The 27,613-nt window shown below is 46.4% G+C and overlaps 1 protein-coding gene across 12 annotated transcripts in view; it reads right to left on the minus strand.

Moving 5' to 3' along the window:
* The window catches only part of LOC117995071 (Kv channel-interacting protein 4-like), a 68,852-nt gene that overhangs the window by 7,165 nt on the left and 34,074 nt on the right, over positions 1-27,613 (minus strand). For 4 of the 12 annotated variants that reach the window (XM_069508436.1, XM_069508433.1, XM_069508435.1 and 1 more), the window contains 3 exons: positions 19,852-19,989; positions 1,313-1,449; positions 122-191 (listed from right to left, as the gene is read on the minus strand). In XM_069508436.1, the coding sequence (XP_069364537.1) occupies positions 122-191; positions 1,313-1,449; positions 19,852-19,861 (217 nt within the window). In that variant the 5' untranslated portion in view covers positions 19,862-19,989. Of the gene's footprint in view, positions 1-121; positions 192-1,312; positions 1,450-19,851; positions 19,990-24,008; positions 24,149-27,613 lie in introns of those variants that run through there. The other 8 variants (XM_069508434.1, XM_069508432.1, XM_069508439.1 and 5 more) reach the window with 4 other exon arrangements.

Here is a 27,613-nt window from a genome sequence, read left to right on the forward strand (position 1 = left end):
CGCACTTGGCCGGTTTTTTTATACCTAGACGTACAACACTGTATATCACCGTAATTCTACATTAAAACTGCTAAATGCGTAGGTAGGTATGATGTAAGTACAAGACGGTGTGACCACTCACCGCCGAGTGGGAAGAACTGCGAGAAGATGTTCTTGAAGGCTTCCTCGTCCACCACGCCGGTCGGGCACTCCTGCGCAACCAACGTTACACAACTCATTCATTATTATCTTAATGTTCTACTACAACTACAACTAACACAAGTATCTGTACTACAACTACAACTAACACAAGTATCTGTACTACAACTACAACTGACACAAGTATCTGTACTACAACTACAACTGACACAAGTATCTGTACTACAACTACAACTGACACAAGTATCTGTACTACAACTACAACTGACAAGGACTTGGACTGTTAGAAAATTTACTTTAATTTTGTGATAAATGTTTGATTTTTAAATAATATGCTAAGTAGGTACACCGCGTCCGCGCGACTTCAAGTTTGATCTGTCTTGTTATGCACTGCCTGTCGCCCCGCACCCCCGCACCCCCGCACCCCCGCACCCCCGCACCCCCGCACCCCCGCACCCCCGCACCCCCGCACCCCCGCACCCCCGCACCCCCGCACCCCCGCACCCCCGCACCCCCGCACCGCATGCCGCGAGTGGCGTCCTCGACATGCCCTCCGACGTTCAAATCTGGGATTTCAACAGAATCCTTGGGTAGGGGGCAAATCTTGTTGAACGCCCTGCGTATTGGTCCTTTGGCGGTGCGTCCTACTCCGTCTGCGCCCTCATAAATGTGTTGCATCCTTCCCAACTGCCATTTCATGGGAGGCAGTTGGTCGTCCTTTATGAGGGCCAAATCTCCGATGCGTAGGATGCCCTTCGACGATCGCCATTTCGTTTTGTGCTGCAACTCTGCTACATACTCCTTTGCCCATCTGTTCCAAAAGTGTTGACGCAGAAATTCTGTCCGATTCCAACGCTGAAGTCGGCTCATGTTTTCAGAGTTGATTTGTGGAGCAGCTATCGCCATCAGAGGACGCCCAACTAGGAAATGGCCTGGAGTGAGTGGACTGAGGTCGACTTGAGGTTGACACTCGACTCCCATAACCCCCAAAATGTGGCGTATAAGCTGGGATAAACTTGAAACTGATGCCGTCATTAGCCATATCTTCAATTAAATTTGTATCTGTACTACAACTACAACTAACACAAGTATCTGTACTACAACTACAACTAACACAAGTATTTGTACTACAACTACAACTAACACAAGTATCTGTACTACAACTGCAACACACCTGCTTGAACCCTCGGTACATGAGCTTGATCTCGTGCTGCGTGAAGTGCGAGGCGCGAGCGAGAGCCTCGGGCGGCTCGGGGCGGTACCGCGCCCCGGGGCACCAGATGTTGGAGCCCGTGTCGTCGAAGTCGTCTTCTGCAACAAACACAACTGTCAGTAGCCATAGCATGTAGCAATGCAGCATCTGGATTGTTGACCTATCGCCGAATTTTCATGACTGCCATTTGAAAATGTGGGAACCGCCGGTTAACCGACCCTTGCGAGCTTGGTTAGGTTAACCGACCCTTGCGAGCTCGGTTAGGTTAACCGACCCTTACGAGCTCGGTTAGGTAAAACAACCAATGTAGGGATGCAAACCGTGGTTATGTGGTGGTGAACAATAAAAATCATTTAAACGGCTGGTTGTCTGATAATCGGCCGTTTTAGAAGTCGGCGAACTCCACCCTAAATTGGCTCTACCTAATATAAATAAATAAATAAATGCTTTATTAGCAAAATTGTGGGCATAACAAGTTAACAATAACACAACAGTCCCTCACACAATCCACTGTCACCGACACTGTGGAAATATTTAGCTTGAAATTAATATTAACATATTATCATTTATAATAAAAATCGAAAACTCGTATAAAATATTGTCATACAGTACAATTTCAAATTACTCAGTCAAATTATACAATATTATAGATGTAACATTAACATAGTTAGGTTAACTGTATAATATGTCATCATATCTATCGTGTTCTTGCGATGCTTTATACGTTCTGCATTCGTCACCCCCACCTTCCTGCAGATCTAATGGAAAGCGTAGTTAAGAACAAAACAGGCGATATCTCAGACAAAAGGATTATTTCTATGGTACCTTTGTCGGTCTCAACGACAGAGACAGTGCTCTACAAAGTTGTAAAGCTCGATGTAAGTACATAGCTTCGTGCCGCTCGACGGACAGACAGCCTGTATGTAAACACAAGTAGTAAGTGGACTGTACATAATTCATTGAACGTTTTGTTTAAATTGAAGCAAAAACCTTCCGCATATGTAAACACGTGTACATCGTGCGCGTCACGTCGTCGCGTCGTCACGTCCCGCATGCAGATATATTCGTATCACGTTCGCCGACACGTGACACGTGACACGTGACACGCTTACCGCGAGACAATTACATATTGTGGGGCTTTTTTTAAATAAAAATAGCGAGAGAGTCACCAGATGTTAAGTGATTACCGCCGCCACTGAACTTATATGGCTATATACTGAGGCTTTATATTGAATCATCATCATCATCATCAGCCGATAGACGTCCACCGCTGGGCACAGGGCTCATGTAGCGACTCCCACACGCCGCGGTGTTGCGCCGCCACCCAGTGCCTTCCGCACACTCGTTTGATATCTGTGCACGTGTGAAAGGTCCTCCAATGCTGCGCTTTCCGATGCGAGGTCGCCATTCTAGCACCTCGGGACCCCAACATCTTTCGTTAAGTCGCTAAGCGGTCGACTGTGAGTCAATATAGCCACAGTATGTTGTTGAGTTTGTTGTGGGCTCTTCTCAGACCTGGGCGCGTTTGGAACCCACGTAGCTTTAGTTTTAAGTTCGCGTACAAATTATCACAACTATATCGTCATCTTACAAAATAAATGCAAGCCGACTATCAAAAAGCGTATTTTTTTTTACCTACTTTGAATAAACGTTTTGACTTTTATGAAGAAAGACGCAGTAAGTAATCTCGGGAATTACTGAACCGATTTTGATAATTCTTTCACCAGTAGAAAGCTTCATTATTGCTGAGTGACGTAGGCTATCTATTTTTAATTGGATATCCCTACGAAAATTGTAATAAGAGTTTGCGACAGGTCGAGACGGCAATAGAGGAGGAACGCCCCGCACACCCGCACACCCGCACAGCCGCACAGCCGCACAGCCGCACAGCCGCACAGCCGCACAGCCGCACACCCGCACAGCCGCACAGCCGCACAGCCGCCGGTGCGGACGAGCGCGGGTGAAGGGCGAGTGTGCGGCTCTGTTATCGCGCACGTGTGGGACAGTCAGTCAGTAATCAGTAGTTACCTAGTACAGCTAAAATGAATGAGTGAAAAAGGCAACTTTGCACACAATCCAAATGTCGTATCTTCGTAATTGTGCACACGGCGGCGCCACGTCGTGATGGCAGTGACGTCACACACGCCGCACACGAGATGACTAAATTGATCACTTTACACACGAGTTGCGGAAACACGCTCTTTTCTAAAACAAAGCATTTCCTTCGCTAATGGAGAGTCGACTAGTGACAATGACGACCGCTAAATACAAGCTCACTTATCTCTGTACACAATTAATGTTTGGTCTGGCGTAAAGCAGCCCTTCTCCATCATCGCCGGTGCACTACTGAGCACGTGTCTCCCCTCTGAATGACAAGGAACGAGAGCCCAGTGCAGTTGTGCAGCAGACTTCACACACCGCCTCAACACTACACGGAGAACTGTCAGGCATGCCGGTTTCCCCTCAACACGACACGGAGAACTGTCAGGCATGCCGGTTTCCCCTCAACACTACACGGAGAACTGTCAGGCATGCCGGTTTAACCTCAACACGACACGGAGAACTGTCAGGCATGCCGGTTTCCCCTCAACACTACACGGAGAACTGTCAGGCATGCCGGTTTACCCTCAACACGACACGGAGAACTGTCAGGCATGCCGGTTTCCCCTCAACACTACACGGAGAACTGTCAGGCATGCCGGTTTACCCTCAACACGACACGGAGAACTGTCAGGCATGCCGGTTTCCCCTCAACACTACACGGAGAACTGTCAGGCATGCCGGTTTCCCCTCAACACTACACGGAGAACTGTCAGGCATGCCGGTTTCCCCTCAACACGACACGGAGAACTGTCAGGCATGCCGGTTTCCCCTCAACACTACACGGAGAACTGTCAGGCATGCCGGTTTAACCTCAACACGACACGGAGAACTGTCAGGCATGCCGGTTTCCCCTCAACACTACACGGAGAACTGTCAGGCATGCCGGTTTACCCTCAACACGACACGGAGAACTGTCAGGCATGCCGGTTTCCCCTCAACACTACACGGAGAACTGTCAGGCATGCCGGTTTACCCTCAACACGACACGGAGAACTGTCAGGCATGCCGGTTTCCCCTCAACACTACACGGAGAACTGTCAGGCATGCCGGTTTCCCCTCAACACTACACGGAGAACTGTCAGGCATGCCGGTTTCCCCTCAACACGACACGGAGAACTGTCAGGCATGCCGGTTTCCCCTCAACACTACACGGAGAACTGTCAGGCATGCCGGTTTACCCTCAACACGACACGGAGAACTGTCAGGCATGCCGGTTTCCCCTCAACACTACACGGAGAACTGTCAGGCATGCCGGTTTCCCCTCAACACGACACGGAGAACTGTCAGGCATGCCGGTTTCCCCTCAACACTACACGGAGAACTGTCAGGCATGCCGGTTTACCCTCAACACGACACGGAGAACTGTCAGGCATGCCGGTTTCCCCTCAACACTACACGGAGAACTGTCAGGCATGCCGGTTTCCCCTCAACACTACACGGAGAACTGTCAGGCATGCCGGTTTCCCCTCAACACTACACGGAGAACTGTCAGGCATGCCGGTTTCCCCTCAACACTACACGGAGAACTGTCAGGCATGCCGGTTTCCCCTCAACACTACACGGAGAACTGTCAGGCATGCCGGTTTCCCCTCAACACTACACGGAGAACTGTCAGGCATGCCGGTTTCCCCTCAACACTACACGGAGAACTGTCAGGCATGCCGGTTTCCCCTCAACACTACACGGAGAACTGTCAGGCATGCCGGTTTCCCCTCAACACTACACGGAGAACTGTCAGGCATGCCGGTTTACCCTCAACACGACACGGAGAACTGTCAGGCATGCCGGTTTCCCCTCAACACTACACGGAGAACTGTCAGGCATGCCGGTTTCCCCTCAACACGACACGGAGAACTGTCAGGCATGCCGGTTTCCCCTCAACACTACACGGAGAACTGTCAGGCATGCCGGTTTAACCTCAACACGACACGGAGAACTGTCAGGCATGCCGGTTTCCCCTCAACACTACACGGAGAACTGTCAGGCATGCCGGTTTACCCTCAACACGACACGGAGAACTGTCAGGCATGCCGGTTTCCCCTCAACACTACACGGAGAACTGTCAGGCATGCCGGTTTACCCTCAACACGACACGGAGAACTGTCAGGCATGCCGGTTTCCCCTCAACACTACACGGAGAACTGTCAGGCATGCCGGTTTCCCCTCAACACTACACGGAGAACTGTCAGGCATGCCGGTTTCCCCTCAACACGACACGGAGAACTGTCAGGCATGCCGGTTTCCCCTCAACACTACACGGAGAACTGTCAGGCATGCCGGTTTCCCCTCAACACGACACGGAGAACTGTCAGGCATGCCGGTTTCCCCTCAACACTACACGGAGAACTGTCAGGCATGCCGGTTTACCCTCAACACGACACGGAGAACTGTCAGGCATGCCGGTTTCCCCTCAACACTACACGGAGAACTGTCAGGCATGCCGGTTTACCCTCAACACGACACGGAGAACTGTCAGGCATGCCGGTTTCCCCTCAACACTACACGGAGAACTGTCAGGCATGCCGGTTTCCCCTCAACACTACACGGAGAACTGTCAGGCATGCCGGTTTCCCCTCAACACGACACGGAGAACTGTCAGGCATGCCGGTTTCCCCTCAACACTACACGGAGAACTGTCAGGCATGCCGGTTTAACCTCAACACGACACGGAGAACTGTCAGGCATGCCGGTTTCCCCTCAACACTACACGGAGAACTGTCAGGCATGCCGGTTTCCCCTCAACACGACACGGAGAACTGTCAGGCATGCCGGTTTCCCCTCAACACTACACGGAGAACTGTCAGGCATGCCGGTTTACCCTCAACACGACACGGAGAACTGTCAGGCATGCCGGTTTCCCCTCAACACTACACGGAGAACTGTCAGGCATGCCGGTTTCCCCTCAACACTACACGGAGAACTGTCAGGCATGCCGGTTTCCCCTCAACACTACACGGAGAACTGTCAGGCATGCCGGTTTCCCCTCAACACTACACGGAGAACTGTCAGGCATGCCGGTTTCCCCTCAACACTACACGGAGAACTGTCAGGCATGCCGGTTTCCCCTCAACACTACACGGAGAACTGTCAGGCATGCCGGTTTCCCCTCAACACTACACGGAGAACTGTCAGGCATGCCGGTTTCCCCTCAACACTACACGGAGAACTGTCAGGCATGCCGGTTTCCCCTCAACACTACACGGAGAACTGTCAGGCATGCCGGTTTACCCTCAACACGACACGGAGAACTGTCAGGCATGCCGGTTTCCCCTCAACACTACACGGAGAACTGTCAGGCATGCCGGTTTCCCCTCAACACGACACGGAGAACTGTCAGGCATGCCGGTTTCCCCTCAACACTACACGGAGAACTGTCAGGCATGCCGGTTTAACCTCAACACGACACGGAGAACTGTCAGGCATGCCGGTTTCCCCTCAACACTACACGGAGAACTGTCAGGCATGCCGGTTTACCCTCAACACGACACGGAGAACTGTCAGGCATGCCGGTTTCCCCTCAACACTACACGGAGAACTGTCAGGCATGCCGGTTTACCCTCAACACGACACGGAGAACTGTCAGGCATGCCGGTTTCCCCTCAACACTACACGGAGAACTGTCAGGCATGCCGGTTTCCCCTCAACACTACACGGAGAACTGTCAGGCATGCCGGTTTCCCCTCAACACGACACGGAGAACTGTCAGGCATGCCGGTTTCCCCTCAACACTACACGGAGAACTGTCAGGCATGCCGGTTTACCCTCAACACGACACGGAGAACTGTCAGGCATGCCGGTTTCCCCTCAACACTACACGGAGAACTGTCAGGCATGCCGGTTTACCCTCAACACGACACGGAGAACTGTCAGGCATGCCGGTTTCCCCTCAACACTACACGGAGAACTGTCAGGCATGCCGGTTTACCCTCAACACGACACGGAGAACTGTCAGGCATGCCGGTTTCCCCTCAACACTACACGGAGAACTGTCAGGCATGCCGGTTTCCCCTCAACACTACACGGAGAACTGTCAGGCATGCCGGTTTCCCCTCAACACGACACGGAGAACTGTCAGGCATGCCGGTTTCCCCTCAACACTACACGGAGAACTGTCAGGCATGCCGGTTTAACCTCAACACGACACGGAGAACTGTCAGGCATGCCGGTTTCCCCTCAACACTACACGGAGAACTGTCAGGCATGCCGGTTTCCCCTCAACACGACACGGAGAACTGTCAGGCATGCCGGTTTCCCCTCAACACTACACGGAGAACTGTCAGGCATGCCGGTTTACCCTCAACACGACACGGAGAACTGTCAGGCATGCCGGTTTCCCCTCAACACTACACGGAGAACTGTCAGGCATGCCGGTTTCCCCTCAACACTACACGGAGAACTGTCAGGCATGCCGGTTTCCCCTCAACACTACACGGAGAACTGTCAGGCATGCCGGTTTCCCCTCAACACTACACGGAGAACTGTCAGGCATGCCGGTTTCCCCTCAACACTACACGGAGAACTGTCAGGCATGCCGGTTTCCCCTCAACACTACACGGAGAACTGTCAGGCATGCCGGTTTCCCCTCAACACTACACGGAGAACTGTCAGGCATGCCGGTTTCCCCTCAACACTACACGGAGAACTGTCAGGCATGCCGGTTTCCCCTCAACACTACACGGAGAACTGTCAGGCATGCCGGTTTACCCTCAACACGACACGGAGAACTGTCAGGCATGCCGGTTTCCCCTCAACACTACACGGAGAACTGTCAGGCATGCCGGTTTACCCTCAACACGACACGGAGAACTGTCAGGCATGCCGGTTTCCCCTCAACACTACACGGAGAACTGTCAGGCATGCCGGTTTCCCCTCAACACTACACGGAGAACTGTCAGGCATGCCGGTTTCCCCTCAACACGACACGGAGAACTGTCAGGCATGCCGGTTTCCCCTCAACACTACACGGAGAACTGTCAGGCATGCCGGTTTAACCTCAACACGACACGGAGAACTGTCAGGCATGCCGGTTTCCCCTCAACACTACACGGAGAACTGTCAGGCATGCCGGTTTACCCTCAACACGACACGGAGAACTGTCAGGCATGCCGGTTTCCCCTCAACACTACACGGAGAACTGTCAGGCATGCCGGTTTACCCTCAACACGACACGGAGAACTGTCAGGCATGCCGGTTTCCCCTCAACACTACACGGAGAACTGTCAGGCATGCCGGTTTCCCCTCAACACTACACGGAGAACTGTCAGGCATGCCGGTTTCCCCTCAACACGACACGGAGAACTGTCAGGCATGCCGGTTTCCCCTCAACACTACACGGAGAACTGTCAGGCATGCCGGTTTAACCTCAACACGACACGGAGAACTGTCAGGCATGCCGGTTTCCCCTCAACACTACACGGAGAACTGTCAGGCATGCCGGTTTACCCTCAACACGACACGGAGAACTGTCAGGCATGCCGGTTTCCCCTCAACACTACACGGAGAACTGTCAGGCATGCCGGTTTACCCTCAACACGACACGGAGAACTGTCAGGCATGCCGGTTTCCCCTCAACACTACACGGAGAACTGTCAGGCATGCCGGTTTCCCCTCAACACTACACGGAGAACTGTCAGGCATGCCGGTTTCCCCTCAACACTACACGGAGAACTGTCAGGCATGCCGGTTTCCCCTCAACACTACACGGAGAACTGTCAGGCATGCCGGTTTCCCCTCAACACTACACGGAGAACTGTCAGGCATGCCGGTTTCCCCTCAACACTACACGGAGAACTGTCAGGCATGCCGGTTTCCCCTCAACACTACACGGAGAACTGTCAGGCATGCCGGTTTCCCCTCAACACTACACGGAGAACTGTCAGGCATGCCGGTTTCCCCTCAACACTACACGGAGAACTGTCAGGCATGCCGGTTTCCCCTCAACACTACACGGAGAACTGTCAGGCATGCCGGTTTCCCCTCAACACTACACGGAGAACTGTCAGGCATGCCGGTTTCCCCTCAACACTACACGGAGAACTGTCAGGCATGCCGGTTTCCCCTCAACACTACACGGAGAACTGTCAGGCATGCCGGTTTCCCCTCAACACTACACGGAGAACTGTCAGGCATGCCGGTTTCCCCTCAACACTACACGGAGAACTGTCAGGCATGCCGGTTTCCCCTCAACACTACACGGAGAACTGTCAGGCATGCCGGTTTCCCCTCAACACTACACGGAGAACTGTCAGGCATGCCGGTTTCCCCTCAACACTACACGGAGAACTGTCAGGCATGCCGGTTTCCCCTCAACACTACACGGAGAACTGTCAGGCATGCCGGTTTCCCCTCAACACTATACGGAGAACTGTCAGGCATGCCGGTTTCCCCTCAACACTACACGGAGAACTGTCAGGCATGCCGGTTTCCCCTCAACACTACACGGAGAACTGTCAGGCATGCCGGTTTCCCCTCAACACTACACGGAGAACTGTCAGGCATGCCGGTTTCCCCTCAACACTACACGGAGAACTGTCAGGCATGCCGGTTTCCCCTCACTATATTTTTCTTTCAACATCTCTAATTTCTCTAAATATGTACTGTACTATGCACTTAGAATCTCTTCCATTGTTTATACGCAGCCATCGCTGGTATCCCTGGCAGTCAGCACTGGCTTGGTACTGGCTTGTATAAAAGTTTTCAAGCCAAGCCAGCGCTGGTGAGACTAGAGCGCGTCTATTTTTGTTCCAGTAGGACTGGCGCCAGCACACTGGCGTCGTGTACACCACACTTAACTGCTAAGTACAAAGTACACGCTCTGTTCCGAAACAAAGCATTTCCGTCACTAATTGCGAGTCGATAATGACGACATTACACTGCACTTACTTGTTCGAGATCGCGATGTCAGCTGTAGTTGGACTGTTACACGTGAACACGTACAGTAGGGGGCGGCATTGTCGACATTGCTTTCTTATAGTGGGGTTTTCGCTAGCACAGAATACGTATTGTTGTACACTAAATCTACATTCCAGTTAGAAGTTTAAAATTCCGTGGGATTTTCCGGGATAAAAAGTAGCAAAAGGTTCTTCACCGGGATGCAAGCTATCTCTGTAGGTACTAAACATTGAAATCGGGTAGACGGATGGGCCGTGTAAAGCTAGCAGAACACTTTCGTATTTATAATATTAAGTATGGATAGAAGTACATTATATGTAGGTTATTTTAATTCTACTTCATTTTTTATGTTACAATAATAAATTTTCTTAATAATATAATATAAAATATGTTAATAAACAAAAAACCAAAAAAAAAATAGCCTTCGACCTTCCCAAGTACAAATTCATTATAACTAAGTACAAGACTCCTCGACGAGCCAGCTTTTCATTTTGCTTTCACAAATGTTAATGTTTTGCGCATTTTGGGGTTGTTGCAGAATTTTGTTTTTATATAGTTCGCGTCGCTCTAAGGGTGAGACGGTTAAAACGAGACAGCGTTATATAGCTGGCATAAATCTGTCTCGCTTTAACAGTGACTCAAGTCTAAGCAAAGTCAAAGTACACTATAGATTTCAGCCTAACAGCGGGGCAGCGCCAGCGCGTAGCCTCGTAGGCCCGGGCGGCGGTGCTCGTAGTCGCTACGAGCACCGCCTCTACGACGTAGAGGCGGCACTGCGCTCCACTGACACGACAAACGACTTGCAGCCACTCGTGGGCGACTGTCATGTCAACTCGAGAGACACCCGTCTCACACTACAAAGCACGACTGTTAGCTTTTTTGTATGTTATTTAAAACATACTTACATAAGTTCTTCTTCTTTTTGGACGCCCCAAACGCCAGCGTGGTCGACCGAGGCGACGTTGGCGTGATGAATTAGATAACTTTACAGTTACGTGGCCTGAAGAGGCACGAAATAGAAAATTGTGGAAGGATCGGAGGGAGGCCTTTGCCCAGACGTGGGACAGCACAGGCTGATTAAGATTAGATTAGATTACATAAGTTGTCGTAATGTTTTATTAACAGATTTTTACATTAGTGTAGTCTGTATGTCAGCCGTATCGCACCCTACCTTATTGTACAATAATTGTAAGTTATGTTACAATGCCAACAGTGTCACCTCGGTGCTCTGCAGCAATTGAATAGATTGCAAGCTTCGTCAGAATTGGGATCAGCTGATCAACTGTTAGACACCAACTTGCACTGTTCAGATATTGATCTTTCCCTGATTGATCATTCCACTAACAAAGTTGTGGTATTAGTATCCAACACTGTAGTAAAGGCCTGCATGCCTGAGAGACTGGTGGGAGGCTTCGGTCGTTGCCCCTCCAGGGTAGCCCGCATCCATCTCAGATTGCATGTTCACTTACCACCAGGTGCTAACTTATATCTGTTGTGAAGTGTACCGATCCACATGTAACCAGCGTAGTAAGCCTCAGCCAAGTTCTTCCCAGTCTAAGAAAGGACTCAGTAGTGAGCCGGCGATGGGTTGATGATGATGATGATAAACATATTCCAGCGACACCAACATTTCACTCAAAACCACTTTTGCCCGCATTTGTATGAAAATGAAAATGAACAAAAAAATTATTCAAGTAAACAGAAGTACTTTTGAATCGTCGGATGCATCTACCATAGTATCTAATTAAAAGTAACTTGAGCGGATAACAGTTCTACCTGTGACAGGACACGGCTGTGTGTGTCAAGGGTGTAGTGACAACAACAACCGCACAAAGCGGCGGCAGGCCATGGAACGAGCAGGTTAGCAGTTAACTGGCACTTGACGTCGCAAACTGGTTTTTATTTGCTTTGTTCTCTCACGAGCGCTGAAATACATGAGGGCTCGTTCAGAGCGGGACGGAGCGAGTCACGAGAGACGAGCGAGAGAGAGAGGCTAGCATTCAAGTATAAAAATACTAGACGCGTGGATTTAGGTTTTTAAACATCCCGTGTGGGAACTCCTCGATTTTCGGAGATAAAAAGTAGCCTATGTCACTCTCCAGGTCTTATACCCATGCAAAAAACACCTCGATCCGTTGTTCCGTTGCGACGTGATTGAAGGACAAACTAATAAACCAAGAAACCAACTAACAAACACACTTGGGCATTTATAATATGGGTATTGACTATTGATACGATTGCATATATTTTAAAGAACTAATGTATCAGATTGTCGAGCGGTTGCGAGTTACAACATCGCACCCTTCCCGCACCCTTCCCGCACCCTTCCCGCACCCCACAGCAATGACAGTCGCGCAGGTCGTTAGGGAACATGCGATCATTTTAATTTTCTTTTCATTTTAAAGAATTCCATGTAGAATAGACCAGACCACAAGTATGTTAAAAAATTAAAACACGACCATTTATTGCAAGAAAATAGCGCGCCAAAACGGACCTGCAGTTCTGATGACGTCACTTGTGTCCATTTTATTTTTTTTACAGCTCACGCCCATGAAGTTTCGTATTGTTTAAGTTAAAATTTCGTACAAATAATATTGTACTTCATGGACGGGTATCGCCCCCTCAGTGATGCGCCACACATAACGATTCCTAATATGTTATTTAATCACGAAGAACACAAAACGTTAAGGTTGAAACGGATTACGGATTCTGTCGTCATTATTCATCTTCCGTACAGTGTGATGTTCATCTTCCGTACAGTGTGATATTCATCTTCCGTACAGTGTGATATTCATGTTAAAAATAAATAAAAATCACAATTTTTTTCAAATTATTCTCTTTAATAATAAATTTTAGTCCCATAAGTTACTGTTATACAAAACATCATTTTATTTCTACAGTCCAAGACCCTATTTCATTAATTGGACAAATACGCTTCAGCTTGCAACTTGCAACTCAAAAAAACCTTTGAGCGTTGCATTAGTGACGTGTCAGTGACACACAAACACACAAACACACAAGTACACCGCTCGCAGCGACACAGTGAGCCACCCCTTTATGTGACATTGTGACATATTTGACTCACTTTTGTTTTGGAGGTGGCCTTGGAACAGAGAACTGTGCCGCTTTTGTTGATGATCATTTTAGGCTCGTCGTTAGGGTTCAGCTTCGCACCGCGTCGACAGTAGACACGGGGCACGGGGCACGGGGCACGGGGCACGGGGCACGGGGCACGGGACACGGGGCACGGGGCACGGGGCACGGGGCACGGGGCACGGGGCACGGGGCAAGTGATTTTTTAATGGCTTAAAATACACATAATTCCGAAAAGTTAGAGTGCGTGTCCGGGATCGAAGCCCCGACTCTCGGAATAGGAGGCGGACGTCCTAACCACTGGGCTATCTCCTCGTGTATATAAAGCCATAAGTCACACACACTGATGTGGGATCGGTGAACTCAATCACAGTAATGGTTGCCGCTCGGATTGCGGCGCGCATAATGTACGAGCCGCAGACGAGCTCGCCGCAGAGATAACACTCCAAATAGGCTAGTTGACACTTTTTTTAAGTTGGTCTTAAATGGTTAATATTTGTCCTGTTAGATCAAAAAAATTAACACTATATTTTTTTGCGCCCTAAAAACCGTAAAACTTTAATTTAAAAATATATTTTTCTTAGACAGCTGAAAACACTGTCGGCCATGTTTGACCGATAGATTATCTGTGCTCTGACGTCATGCATTTGTAAACAACAGCATAACCTCCCAAAGTTTAATAAACATGACTTCTATACTAGTTTATTACGATAGATACTACGTTAGTCCCCGCGTGACATAGAGATGACATTTCTTTGTTTACATATTTAATGACGTCACATCATGGCTGACAGCGTTTTCTGCGTTTCAAATAAAAATAAAAACTGTATTTTTTTAAATTGGATTTATATATCCATCCTGCGTTTTTAATAATTGTTATTGATATATTTCGTTGTCTTAAGCAAAATACTATAATAAATAATCATTTATTGGATGAAATTAGATATGAGTCAAGTAGCCTATTGTATGTTGGTCTTTCTGACGTCCATTAACTTGTGGCGATTGCCGCAAATGCAACTACCTCTAGTTGCATTTGTGGCGCTGTTCAATCGACAACATTTCATGACGTAGTCCCCAACAAATGTACCGCCGACAGTACGCGCACTAGCGGAGTTTTCTGCAATCTGGACTGTATATGGAAGTTTCAAGACACAACCGTCGGCCCAGCTGGCGCCACTGAGCACAACCAACCGCTCGGTGGGAAATCTCCCTTTTTTTTTTTATTTGCTACGGTCGAACCTGCACATCGCTCCCGTACAAACTAAAGAGCCGTTAAATGCAAAAAAATTGTGAATTATCGCCAAAAAAGGAAATCTTCAAAGCCAAAGTCAAAAGGTTTATTCGAGATTTATTATAAGTATTGATAGGTAATAGATAACACTTTTTTAATGGTCAGTTGTTGCATTTGTAAGTTGATGATATAGTGGTGATAATTTTTACGCGAACTTAAAACTAAAACTACGAGGGTTCCAAACGCGCCCAGGTCTGAGAAGAGCTCACAACAAACTCAAACTCAACTTCAAAAACTAATGTTGCTAAAAAAGAATGAAAAGAACATGTTTTTAGTGCTACGTAGTTACGATAGCGTTCTTTTAGTGCTACGTAGTTACGATAGCGTTCTTTTAGTGCTACGTAGTTACGATAGCGTTCTTTTAGTGCTACGTAGTTACGATAGCGTTCTTTTAGTGCTACGTAGTTACGATAGCGTTCTTTTAGTGCTACGTAGTTACGATAGCGTTCTTTTAGTGCTTCGTAGTTACGATAGCGTTCTTTTAGCGCTACGTAGTTACGAGAGCGTTCTTTTAGTGCTACGTAGTTACGATAGCGTTCTTTTAGTGCTACGTAGTAACGATAGCGTTCTTTTAGTGCTACGTAGTTACGATAGCGTTCTTTTAGTGCTACGTAGTTACGATAGCGTTCTTTTAGTGCTACGTAGTTACGATAGCGTTCTTTTAGTGCTACGTAGTTACGATAGCGTTCTTTTAGTGCTACGTAGTTACGATAGCGTTCTTTTAGTGCTTCGTAGTTACGATAGCGTTCTTTTAGCGCTACGTAGTTACGAGAGCGTTCTTTTAGTGCTACGTAGTTACGATAGCGTTCTTTTAGTGCTACGTAGTAACGATAGCGTTCTTTTAGTGCTACGTAGTTACGATAGCGTTGTTTTAGTGCTACGTAGTTACGAGAGCGTTCTTTTAGTGCTACGTAGTTACGATAGCGTTCTTTTAGTGCTACCTAGTTACGATAGCGTTCTTTTAGTGCTACGTAGTAACGATAGCGTTCTTTTAGTGCTACGTAGTTACGATAGCGTTGTTTTAGTGCTACGTAGTTACGAGAGCGTTCTTTTAGTGCTACGTAGTTACGATAGCGTTCTTTTAGTGCTACCTAGTTACGATAGCGTTCTTTTAGTGCTACGTAGTTACGATAGCGTTCTTTTAGTGCTACGTAGTTACGAGAGCGTTCTTTTAGTGCTACGTAGTTACGATAGCGTTCTTTTAGTGCTACGTAGTAACGATAGCGTTCTTTTAGTGCTACGTAGTTACGATAGCGTTGTTTTAGTGCTACGTAGTTACGAGAGCGTTCTTTTAGTGCTACGTAGTTACGATAGCGTTCTTTTAGTGCTACCTAGTTACGATAGCGTTCTTTTAGTGCTACGTAGTTACGATAGCGTTCTTTTAGTGCTACGTAGTTACGAGAGCGTTCTTTTAGTGCTACGTAGTTACGATAGCGTTCTTTTAGTGCTACGTAGTTACGATAGCGTTCTTTTAGTGATTGTTATTGATTTTAATGTCGCAACGTTTCCGCTTGGAGCGCTGGCTCTTGTGAATATATATACAAACTTGAGCATTAAAACAAGGCAGTTAAGGGCCATTTTACTTTCTTTTTTAAAGAATATTAGCCAAGTTAATCATATCGACTAATATTCCCCTTTCTCCTCCAATTAAGCTTGTGCTAGGAGTAGGTACGACAATAGTGCAACGGTGGGGCTCGAACCGGCAACTTTTCGGTTTCCAGCCCGCTTCTTTAACCGTTGAGCTATCGAGTAACGCTAGAGTGTATCGACTCTCAAATACTATGAACGTTGGTGAGAAGTTAAAGTCATACACCTACTAAGTATTGGTCTGTGCACAGGTTGCTCTGTGCACAGACAGACGTGCGGCGCGTCCCGCGGGACGGGACGTGTGCGGGACACGTCCGGGACGCGACAGTGCGGGACACGTCCGGGACGCGACAGTGCGGGACACGTCCGGGACGCGACAGTGCGGGACACGTCCGGGACGCGACAGTGCGGGACACGTCCGGAGTCACGGGCAGTAACCCGCACGCTCCCCGACACTCTCTGTACAAACACCGCTTGGCATCATCATGATCAACCTGTCCCGGCTCACTACAGAGCACGGGTCTCCGCTCACAGTGAGAAGGATTTTGCCCATAGTCTACCACGCTGGCCATGTGTGGATTGGTAGACTTCACACACCTCGGAGCACATTACAGAGGACGCTCAGGCATGCAGGTTTCCTCACGATGTTTTCCTTAAATAATTAACTTACATCAATTAATTACAAATACTGAGCAATCAAACTCCATATTCCCTTCCACCTGTCGATGAGGCGGTGCCGACTCCCGCTCCACAGGGCGCGTCGCTTTCCGGAGAGCCGCGCCGTCAATCTGTCACGTCTGTCACGTCGGTCACGTCGGTCACGTCGGTCACGTCGGTCACATCTGTGTCACGTCGCATCAAGTGATGCGTTTTGTTATATAATGCGTACAAAACGAGTTCCTACGTGCCAGTTTAACTTGTTGTACCCATATTATGTCAAAAGTACGATTTTTACTCCTTATTTTAAACGTGAACTGTGTACTTTTGACTTGACAGTTGACCCGTAGAGTTAAAATGGCGCGTGAGGAGTCATTTGTTGCGGACTATTAAGTGATATGTTTTACAATAAGTATAATGCGTAACATGAGTTCTCACGTGCTATTTTAACTTTATTTGTCATATTTTATATATTAAATTTTGTATATTAAAAGTACGACTTTAGTCCTTATCGTACCGGAACGTTAAATCGCTTGGCGGCACGGCTTTGCCGGTAGGGTGGTAGCTAGCCACGGTCGAAGCCTCCTCCCACTAGACAAAATTATAAATGCGAAAGTGTGTTTGTTTGTTGGTTCGTCCTCCAGTCACGTCGCAACGGAGCTGAGCGGGTCGACGTGATTGTTTGCATGGGTGTAGTTAAAGACCTGGAGAGTGACATAAGCTACGTTTTATCCCGGAAATTCAAAGAGTTCCCCCGGGATCCTACATCCAGGCGGACGAGGTCGCGGACATCAGCTAGTATGTAATAGTTTTGAGGGTAGCTGTAGGCTGTAATGGCTCATGAATATGAAATAGATGTAATTATGATATGTTTACCTTAACCCGCGGTGCCTCGAGCGTGTTATGTTAATCCTATATCCGCTACCCGCTACCCGCTACCCGCTACCCGCTACCCGCTACCCGCTACCTCACCGCCGGGTAGCGGGTAGCGGAGAGGATAATCCGACCTGCAGCCGTTCCGGAGTAACTACAGCTCCTCCATATTACATCACACACTAAAGATGGGCGTTATTGGCTATTTATGGCAACGGTTAATCATCGGTTATTTAGTTTCAATACCGATATTGATAACCGTTGCCAAATATCGGTATCAGAGTTGTGTTTCAACTAATTTAATATGCGCAACGCGCAGCGGTTTCCGTAGTAGTAACTAAGCTAGCTGCCGTATCAATACCGTCTGTATAGCTAGCGCGCGCATATTCACTAAAATAAAACCAATTTTACTTTCATGAATATCGTGAAGTAATCACAACCTTAAGTTCATAGCAGCAAAGTTTAATTTGATCATTGACATAGGTCAAACTATAGTGGACGCCTGCACTAATAGTTCACAACACCAGTAGTGCCACAGTCCAGTTAACCAAAAACATTTCATGAAGATTGATAAACCAAAGAGGACCTTATCTCTATTACTCTAAGGCTAACTGTATTAAATTAAGATTGATAGATCAAAGTGTAATGGACAAGTACTTGTACAGTTAAGCCTTAGCGTAATAGAGATAAGGTCGGCTTTGGTTTACCAAGTTCTTAGTTACTAAGCCGGTAGCCAATAACCGCTCCTTCTCAGCTTTCAGTGAAAGAAAGAAAGAGAAGGCATCATTATTGCGTTTCTAGTTACCAAGAAACCAAACAATGCATTGTCAGTTGCCAGTTGGCAGTGTTACGTTGTCAGGTGGTTCGTCATAGATGATAGCTGATAACCGTTGCGTTGTTAGCTACGACAATAGCGCTACGGTACGCTATAGGCACGGCAGCGGTTTCCAGTAACGTTAAGCTGTAGCAGACACATGTCTGTCCCACACTACACCACTACATAATTACTCTTACGCGAAACGCATAATTACTGACTATTTTAAATACAAGTTAGGCCTTGACTGCAATCTCACCTGGTGGTAAGTGATGATGCTGTCGAAGATGGAAGCGGGCTAACCTGGAAGAGGTATAATTTTTATGAAACCTTTGGTTTCCACACGGGGCCTGGTACCGGAACGCTAACTCGCGCGGCGACACGTGTTTCCCTCTGGGGCGTTAACTAGCCGCGACCGATGACTTCCACCAGACCAGACTTCCACCAGACCAGACTTCCACTACCATTCCAAATCTCTCACGGCCGGAATGGAACCCGGAACCTTCCGCTAGTTGCCACAGCGCTCAGCACTGCGCTAGGAAGGTCGCCGATCACATCAAATGTGAGTTGTTATCAAAACAGATGCTACGGCACGGTTCCACTCCACTCTGCAGGTGTGCACTGTGCCTTACTTCCTACTCCACTCTGCAGGTGTGCACTGTGCCTTACTTCCTACTCCACTCTGAAGGTGTGCACTGTGCCTTACTTCCTACTCCACTCTGAAGGTGTGCACTGTGCCTTACTTCCTACTCCACTCTGAAGGTGTGCACTGTGCCTTACTTCCTACTCCACTCTGAAGGTGTGCATGGTGCTTTGTAGTTCCTACAAATATTTAGGAAACTCTTTATAACAAATGTATACATTTTCCATTTAGAATTTCGTTTGTTTGTTTGTCTTGGACACACTTGTAGGTCTCAGGTTCGATACTTAGTCGATTTGGAATTTGTTTATGAGTTACGATGCCACACACAAATATATACCTGAAATACATATACAAGAACATCCTCAACGCATGGCCCGAGCCCTTGACTAACATTTCGCTCCGAAGTTGCCTTTACAATGTAGACAAGGACTAAACTCTTGGATTTTGCGAAATTCCCACGGGATAGGGAATAGAGAGGATCTATAAAGGAGGAGTAAAGAGAAACCCGCGGACGGTCGCTAGTTAAACTAAGCTACTTAAGTACTTACCCACACTCATGTTGGGGTTTTTGATGTCCGATGTCCGATGTCCGATGTCCGAAGTCCGGTGTGCGATGAACACTATAATAATATATTTCTTGATCTCCACTCACTGTTCACTCCACGTTCACTTTTCACTGCAAACTACTTATGAAAAAGTGATTGTTATGAGAAAAAAATGTTATAAGAATTATGTATGTAAAATGACAAATGAAAGAAATACGAGTACTTACAGAAATTAAACACAAAACACACAAAAAATAAAAAAGTAGCGCAAATCGGCTAGTAATACATATACCTATACTAATATTATAGATACGAAAGTGTGTTTGTTTGTTCGTCCTTCCTTCACGTCCTTATTAAGCAATCAATCGATTTGATTTTCGGTATAGATAGTTGAAAGGACGGAGTGTGACAGGCTACTTTTTATCCCAGAAAATTAAAGAGTTTTATATTTTATTTTTTTTCGCGGGATTTTTATAATCCTAAATCCACGCGGCCGAAGTTGCGGGCACCAGCTAGTAATTGAATAATAAATCTTTTTGAATCACCCTGTGTAACCCCAGAGTGTGCCTAGTACCATTCGCGCGTGGTACAGGGTGCTCCCCACCCTCCTCTCCCCCCCCCCTCCCCCCGCGCCGCTCACCCCAACAGTCTTTATGTAATGAAACGATTGAAGTAAAGTATAGAGTTTAATTAAATGTTACACCGAGCGTGGTGGAGCGCAGGACCGATCTAATTAATCCACTCACTAAATTAATTGAAAATGGATTGGCTTTGATTGCGGGTGAACAAGTTTAGATAAATAGAGAACAGCTCTCTCCATCTCCCGCTGCTCGAGTCACTCCTCTGAGCTTTCTCCTGAGGTCCATACAGCTCTCTCCATCTCCCGCTGCTCGAGTCACTCCTCTGAGCTTTCTCCTGAGGTCCATACAGCTCTCTCCCTCTCCCGCTGCTCGAGTCACTCCTCTGAGCTTTCTCCTGAGGTCCATACAGCTCTCTCCATCTCCCGCTGCTCGAGTCACTCCTCTGAGCTTTCTCCTGAGGTCCATACAGCTCTCTCCATCTCCCGCTGCTCGAGTCACTCCTCTGAGCTTTCTCCTGAGGTCCATACAGCTCTCTCCATCTCCCGCTGCTCGAGTCACTCCTCTGAGCTTTCTCCTGAGGTCCATACAGCTCTCTCCATCTCCCGCTGCTCGAGTCACTCCTCTGAGCTTTCTCCTGAGGTCCATACAGCTCTCTCCATCTCCCGCTGCTCGAGTCACTCCTCTGAGCTTTCTCCTGAGGTCCACACAAGGCAACTTAAAGTGTTATATAGGTACTTACTATCATTGTAAACTCAAAAACTCACGTATCATTGTAAACTCAAAAAAGCTACGGTTAATGACTACCGAAGTGTTTAACAAGTGTTAATGACTACCGAAGTGTTTAACAAGTGTTAATGACTACCGAAGTGTTTAACAAGTGTTAATGACTACCGAAGTGTTTAACAAGTGTTAATGACTACCGAAGTGTTTAACAAGTGTTAATGACTACCGAAGTGTTTAACAAGTGTTAATGACTACCGAAGTGTTTAACAAGTGTTAATGACTACCGAAGTGTTTAACAAGTGTTAATGACTACCGAAGTGTTTAACAAGTGTTAATGACTACCGAAGTGTTTAACAAGTGTTAATGACTACCGAAGTGTTTAACAAGTGTTAATGACTACCGAAGTGTTTAACAAGTGTTAATGACTACCGAAGTGTTTAACAAGTGTTAATGACTACCGAAGTGTTTAACAAGTGTTAATGACTACCGAAGTGTTTGAGAAGTGGCATAGTTCTACGTATTTACACATTTCACTAGTTTCTGTGTTTCAGTTCCCGAAGGTTCCATCGGCATGGTCTGTTTGCTAAACGCTATACACTAAACACTAAACGCTAAACACTAAACACTAAACGCTAAACACTAAACACTAAACGCTAAACACTAAACACTAAACACTAAACGCTAAACACTAAACACTAAACGCTAAACACTAAACACTAAACGCTAAACACTAAACACTAAACACTAAACGCTAAACACTAAACAACAGCGTAAGTTAATTTCTCAAGACATTACAGATTCATTAAATATTGCTGTTTCTAAATCTTATGTTTTCACTTCTGTCTGTCTGTCTGTCTGTCTGTTTTGTTTAAATTACTTAAGTAACTTTAACTTCGCGAGTGAGACCTGCAACATTTGGAATTCATAATTCAATAACGTATGTTTAATTAGAAACAGAACAAATATACTGAACGAAGGTATTTGTTTGCCGATATTTGACCAAGCATGTATAAATACGTCATAGCCGGTAGCCGGTAGCCGGTAGCCGGTAGCCGGTAGCCGGTAGCCGGTAGCCGGTAGCCGGTAGCCGGTAGCCGGTAGCCGGTAGCCGGTAGCCGGTAGCCGGTAGCCGGTAGCCGGGTTGCGCCAGAGCGATACCAAAGCCTTATTTATCCATTCTGTTGTTTATTTACTTGCTGTTACACGTGATTAATCTATAAATATCGGTTTAAATAATAAACTATATATTAAATTGTTATCAAATAAACAGAAGTAGTAGCATAATAAATGTATACACTCGCTCGCCGTAGCACCTCTACGAATGTCGTAGCACCACTACACCCGCTTTTAGAAGCAAAGATTCGTAACAGACGTTTTGGGATGAGGAGCCAAAAAACAGAAAAGTAAAAAAACCGGTCAAATCTGCTACCACTATGTATGTAATTTGTATGTACTTTTATTTATTTTTAATTCACACAGCGGCCATTTTGAAGTCACATAAATTTTTCGTCGAGAATCCTCTATCCAAGATTTTTTCAAATTTTTTAGGGTTTAAATGTTAAATTGTTATTTTTTAAACCTCAAAACGGAAAAAAAACCCTTATAGGATTAGTTTATTGTCTGTCTATGTCCATCTGTTGTGTCTGTCAAGAATACCTATAGGGTACCTACTTCCCGTTAACCTAGAATAATGAAATTTTGCAGTAGGTAGTGGCAAAAACCGTGAATTTGTGGTTACATCACAAAAACCGTGAATTTGTGGTTACATCACAAAAACCGTGAATTTGTGGTTACATCACAAAAACCGTGAATTTGTGGTTACATCACAAAAACCGTGAATTTGTGGTTACATCACAAAAACCGTGAATTTGTGGTTACATCACAAAAAAATTGAAATGTGTTCATGAACAAATAATTAGTATTTTCAATTTTCAAAGTAAGATAACTAGAGGTACGCAGTGGGGTATCATATGAAAGGGATTTACTTGTACATTCTAAAACAGATTTTTATTTATTTTTATGCATCATAGTTTTCGATGCAAAATGTAGTACGGAAACTAAAACGAGTGTAACTCGCACATTTTTTTTTTTTTTTTCGTTTTTTTTTTTTAAATATTACAATAAAACTTAAAGCTAGCCTTATCTAATTACTATATACTCGCACTTGGCCGGTTTTTGAAATAATAAATCGTTTTTGATCCGGTTCAGGAAAATCAGCGAGATCATCAACGACAGGAAACGCCGCGTGCTACGTATTGTATTGTACATACATATTGTTGTCGGATTTACTCCTAATTTAACGTTAAACTTTTTTTTCCGATACAAGTTGATTGCGATCTCACCTGGTGGTAAGTGACGATGCAGTCTAAGATGGAAGTGGGCTAGCTTGGAAAGGACATAACAGTTTCATTAAATCCATACCTCTGATTGGTTGTCTTAGGTTATCTGTTTCGTCTTAGGAGAAAAGAAATTAAGAATTCAAATGAAGACTTTTTTTTTGCAGAGTCTTGCTACGCCGTGCGTAGATGTGCTACGGTTGGCGTAGCAAAACTTGTTCATCATACTTCATAGTGTTGTTGTAGTGTATAGTACGCGACAGGTCGAGGTGGGAAGAGGGCGATTCCTTCCCGATCGCCATCTCGCCCTGTCGCGTACTTGAGTACCCAGCTCATGTTCACGAGCTCAAGGAAGGGGGGGGGGGGGGGGGGGGGGGGGACAGTACAAGTACGAGTGTACTCCACGTGTACGCCGCTCTACTGAGTGTATTGTGGCATTCATTAAAGCAAATCAGATCGACGTTCTCGGGGCTTACAATTTTTCCTAAAAGAAGTAAATAATTTGAAAAAAAAAACCAACCTGACAGTGTTTGCACCGCATCTGATTTAGCGCGTACAATACAGCGCATACAATCCGCCATTTTGATTTATTACACTTGCTCTTTTTGTATATCAACACAGTGAGGTATTATAAGCTTCGCCGATATCTACGGTACGCGACAGCTCCAGGTGGCAATCCGGGTGTGAGGCGGGGGGACGCCCCGCACACTCGCACGTCCCCCGGGCTCGCCCGCGCCGGGCTAGCGCGGGGGGTGTGCGGGTGTGCGGGGCGCCCCCACCCCGACTGCCACCTCGAGCTGTCGCGTACTATAACAATGTAGGAGAGCGATGCAATCGATCGTCGGAGCTATAAATATAGGGAACATTTCGACTGCAGCATTGTATTTGATTCTCTCAGTACGTCTCTCCGATATTCATTCATCAATTATTGGCTGACACGCTGTGACGCTGTGACACTGAGACGCTGAGACGCTGTAACAGTGTGACGCTGTGACGCTGTAACAGTGTGACGCTGTGACGCTGTGACGCTGTGACGCACGCGGCGGAACTGAATAGCAGGACGATGTAATGGAGAACATTCGTTGATTAACTAGTCTAGTTAAAAATAAATCAGTTTTACAAGAGACAGATGACGCAACAAACAGTAGACTGAATATAAATTAATCATAACCCTCCCCTCCACTGCCGCAATCGAGTAAAAAACAAACATTAGAACGAGCGTCATAAATAGAAACAAAATAAAGAACACGAAGTATGTTCCCTACTGCACACTGCACACTGCACACTGCACACTGCACACTGCACACTGCACACTGCACACTGCACACTGCAGAGGTTTTCGCGTCAAAGGATTTTGCCAAAGTGTTTATTTGAAATAGTTTTATTTTAATTAATTAACGAAATAAACGGAAGTGTTCGCATTCAAGCTGCGGCTCTGCCATGCATGCATGCGATGTGCATGCATGCATGCATGCATGCGATGTTAGTATTTACTTTGCATATTTCAATGTGCATTTAACATAAATAACCTCTAAATTCCCTTGTACGGTTTGAGGAATAAAATTAACGGATGGGAAATATAAAATGGTTTCTTTTTGTCGAGTTGTTTTATCGTTTTATTACTTCGGCAAAAATAAACTAGATCTTTTGACTAGATTTTGTCTGCATGGATTTAGGTTATATAAAGATTCCGTTCCAAAATTTAACAAAAAAAACTATGGTTGGTATCCATGTTATAGACAGAACCTACATGTAGAAGATAGTAAGTAAAATATAGTTACTTCCCGCTGTCTGTGTATGTGTGTTTGTCTGTATGTAAGAACGCGTAGATCTTTTAAACTACGCAACAGATTTTAATGCGGTTTTCGCAAATAGACAGAATTGTTCAAGAGGAAGGTTTATAGGTATAGTTTAATGTAGATTTCTGTTAATTTGTTGAAATATGACGATATTTGAACAAAATGTCCCTATCTAAAATAACCCATATCACTACTCATAAATGCAAAAGTGTTTGTTTGTTTGTTCTTCAATCACGTCACAATAAAGCGACGGGTTGACGTGACTTTTTGCATGGGTATAACTAAAGATCTGGAGAGTGACGTAGGTTACTTTTTATCCTGGAAAATCAGAGTCCCCGTACTTCCCGTTGACTAAGAATCATGAAATTTGGCAGTTAGGTAGGTCTTATAGCAGACATTAAGGGAAAAAAGTCTGAAAACCGTGAATTTGTGGTTACGTCATACAAAAAAAATTAAATTGTGGTCATGAATTAATAATTAATTAGTGTTTTCAATTTTCGAAGTAAGATAACTAGGTATATCAAGTGGGGCATCATATGAAAGGGCTTCACCTGTGCATTCTAAAACAGGTTTTTATTTATTTTTATACATCATAGTTTTTGATTTATCGTGCAAAATGTACGTGAAAAAATACGACTGTAGTACGGAACCCTCATTGCGCGAGCCTGTCTCGCACTTGGCCGGTTTTTTTTATTAAAGCCACACTTGAAAAGTTAGAGGAGCGTGCCCGGAATTGAACTCCAAACCCTTCAAAATAGGAGACTTTAACTTTAGGTATCTATCGGAGCTATCACTTCTGTATAGTTTCGTACAGACAAAACTCGTCAGGAACTAGTTCGGTACAGTTCCTTGATAAGTTGGGAACTACGAAGTGTCAATATGACTGCCGGAACTACCAAGTGTCAATTGTTTCCAGTTATCAGTTCAAGTTTGCAGTTAGGGTTCTGCGGGCGATACAGATAAACCTCTATCTAGTATGATTCGTAGCTTAAATACAAGTCCAAAATCCATATCAATACTAGCACACTTCACTACGGTCTACATCGACGCACAACTCACACTACGGTCTACATCGACGCACAACTCACACTACGGTCTACATCGACGCACAACTCACACTACGGTCTACATCGACGCACAACTCACACTACGGTCTACATCGACGCACAACTCACACTACGGTCTACATCGACGCACAACTCACACTACGGTCTACATCGACGCACAACTCACACTACGGTCTACATCGACGCACAACTCACACTACGGTCTACATCGACGCACAACTCACACTACGGTCTACATCGACGCACAACTCACACTACGGTCTACATCGACGCACAACTCACATACGGTCTACATCGACGCACAACTCACACTACGGTCTACATCGACGCACAACTCACACTACGGTCTACATCGACGCACAACTCACACTACGGTCTACATCGACGCACAACTCACACTACGGTCTACATCGACGCACAACTCACACTACGGTCTACATCGACGCACAACTCACACTACGGTCTACATCGACGCACAACTCACACTACGGTCTACATCGACGCACAACTCACACTACGGTCTACATCGACGCACAACTCACACTACGGTCTACATCGACGCACAACTCACACTACGGTCTACATCGACGCACAACTCACACCGGTCTACATCGACGCACAACTCACACTACGGTCTACATCGACGCACAACTCACACTACGGTCTACATCGACGCACACCTCACACTACGGTCTACATCGACGCACAACTCACACTACGGTCTACATCGACGCACAACTCACACTACGGTCTACATCGACGCACAACTCACACTACGGTCTACATCGACGCACAACTCACACTACGGTCTACATCGACGCACAACTCACACTACGGTCTACATCGACGCACAACTCACACTACGGTCTACATCGACGCACAACTCACACTACGGTCTACATCGACGCACAACTCACACTACGGTCTACATCGACGCACAACTCACACTACGGTCTACATCGACGCACAACTCACACTACGGTCTACATCGACGCACAACTCACACTACGGTCTACATCGACGCACAACTCACACTACGGTCTACATCGACGCACAACTCACACTACGGTCTACATCGACGCACAACTCACACTACGGTCTACATCGACGCACAACTCACACTACGGTCTACATCGACGCACAACTCACACTACGGTCTACATCGACGCACAACTCACACTACGGTCTACATCGACGCACAACTCACACTACGGTCTACATCGACGCACAACTCACACTACGGTCTACATCGACGCACA

Source organism: Maniola hyperantus, chromosome 28 (genome assembly GCF_902806685.2).
Source record: "Maniola hyperantus chromosome 28, iAphHyp1.2, whole genome shotgun sequence".
Classification (NCBI taxonomy): domain Eukaryota; kingdom Metazoa; phylum Arthropoda; class Insecta; order Lepidoptera; family Nymphalidae; genus Maniola; species Maniola hyperantus.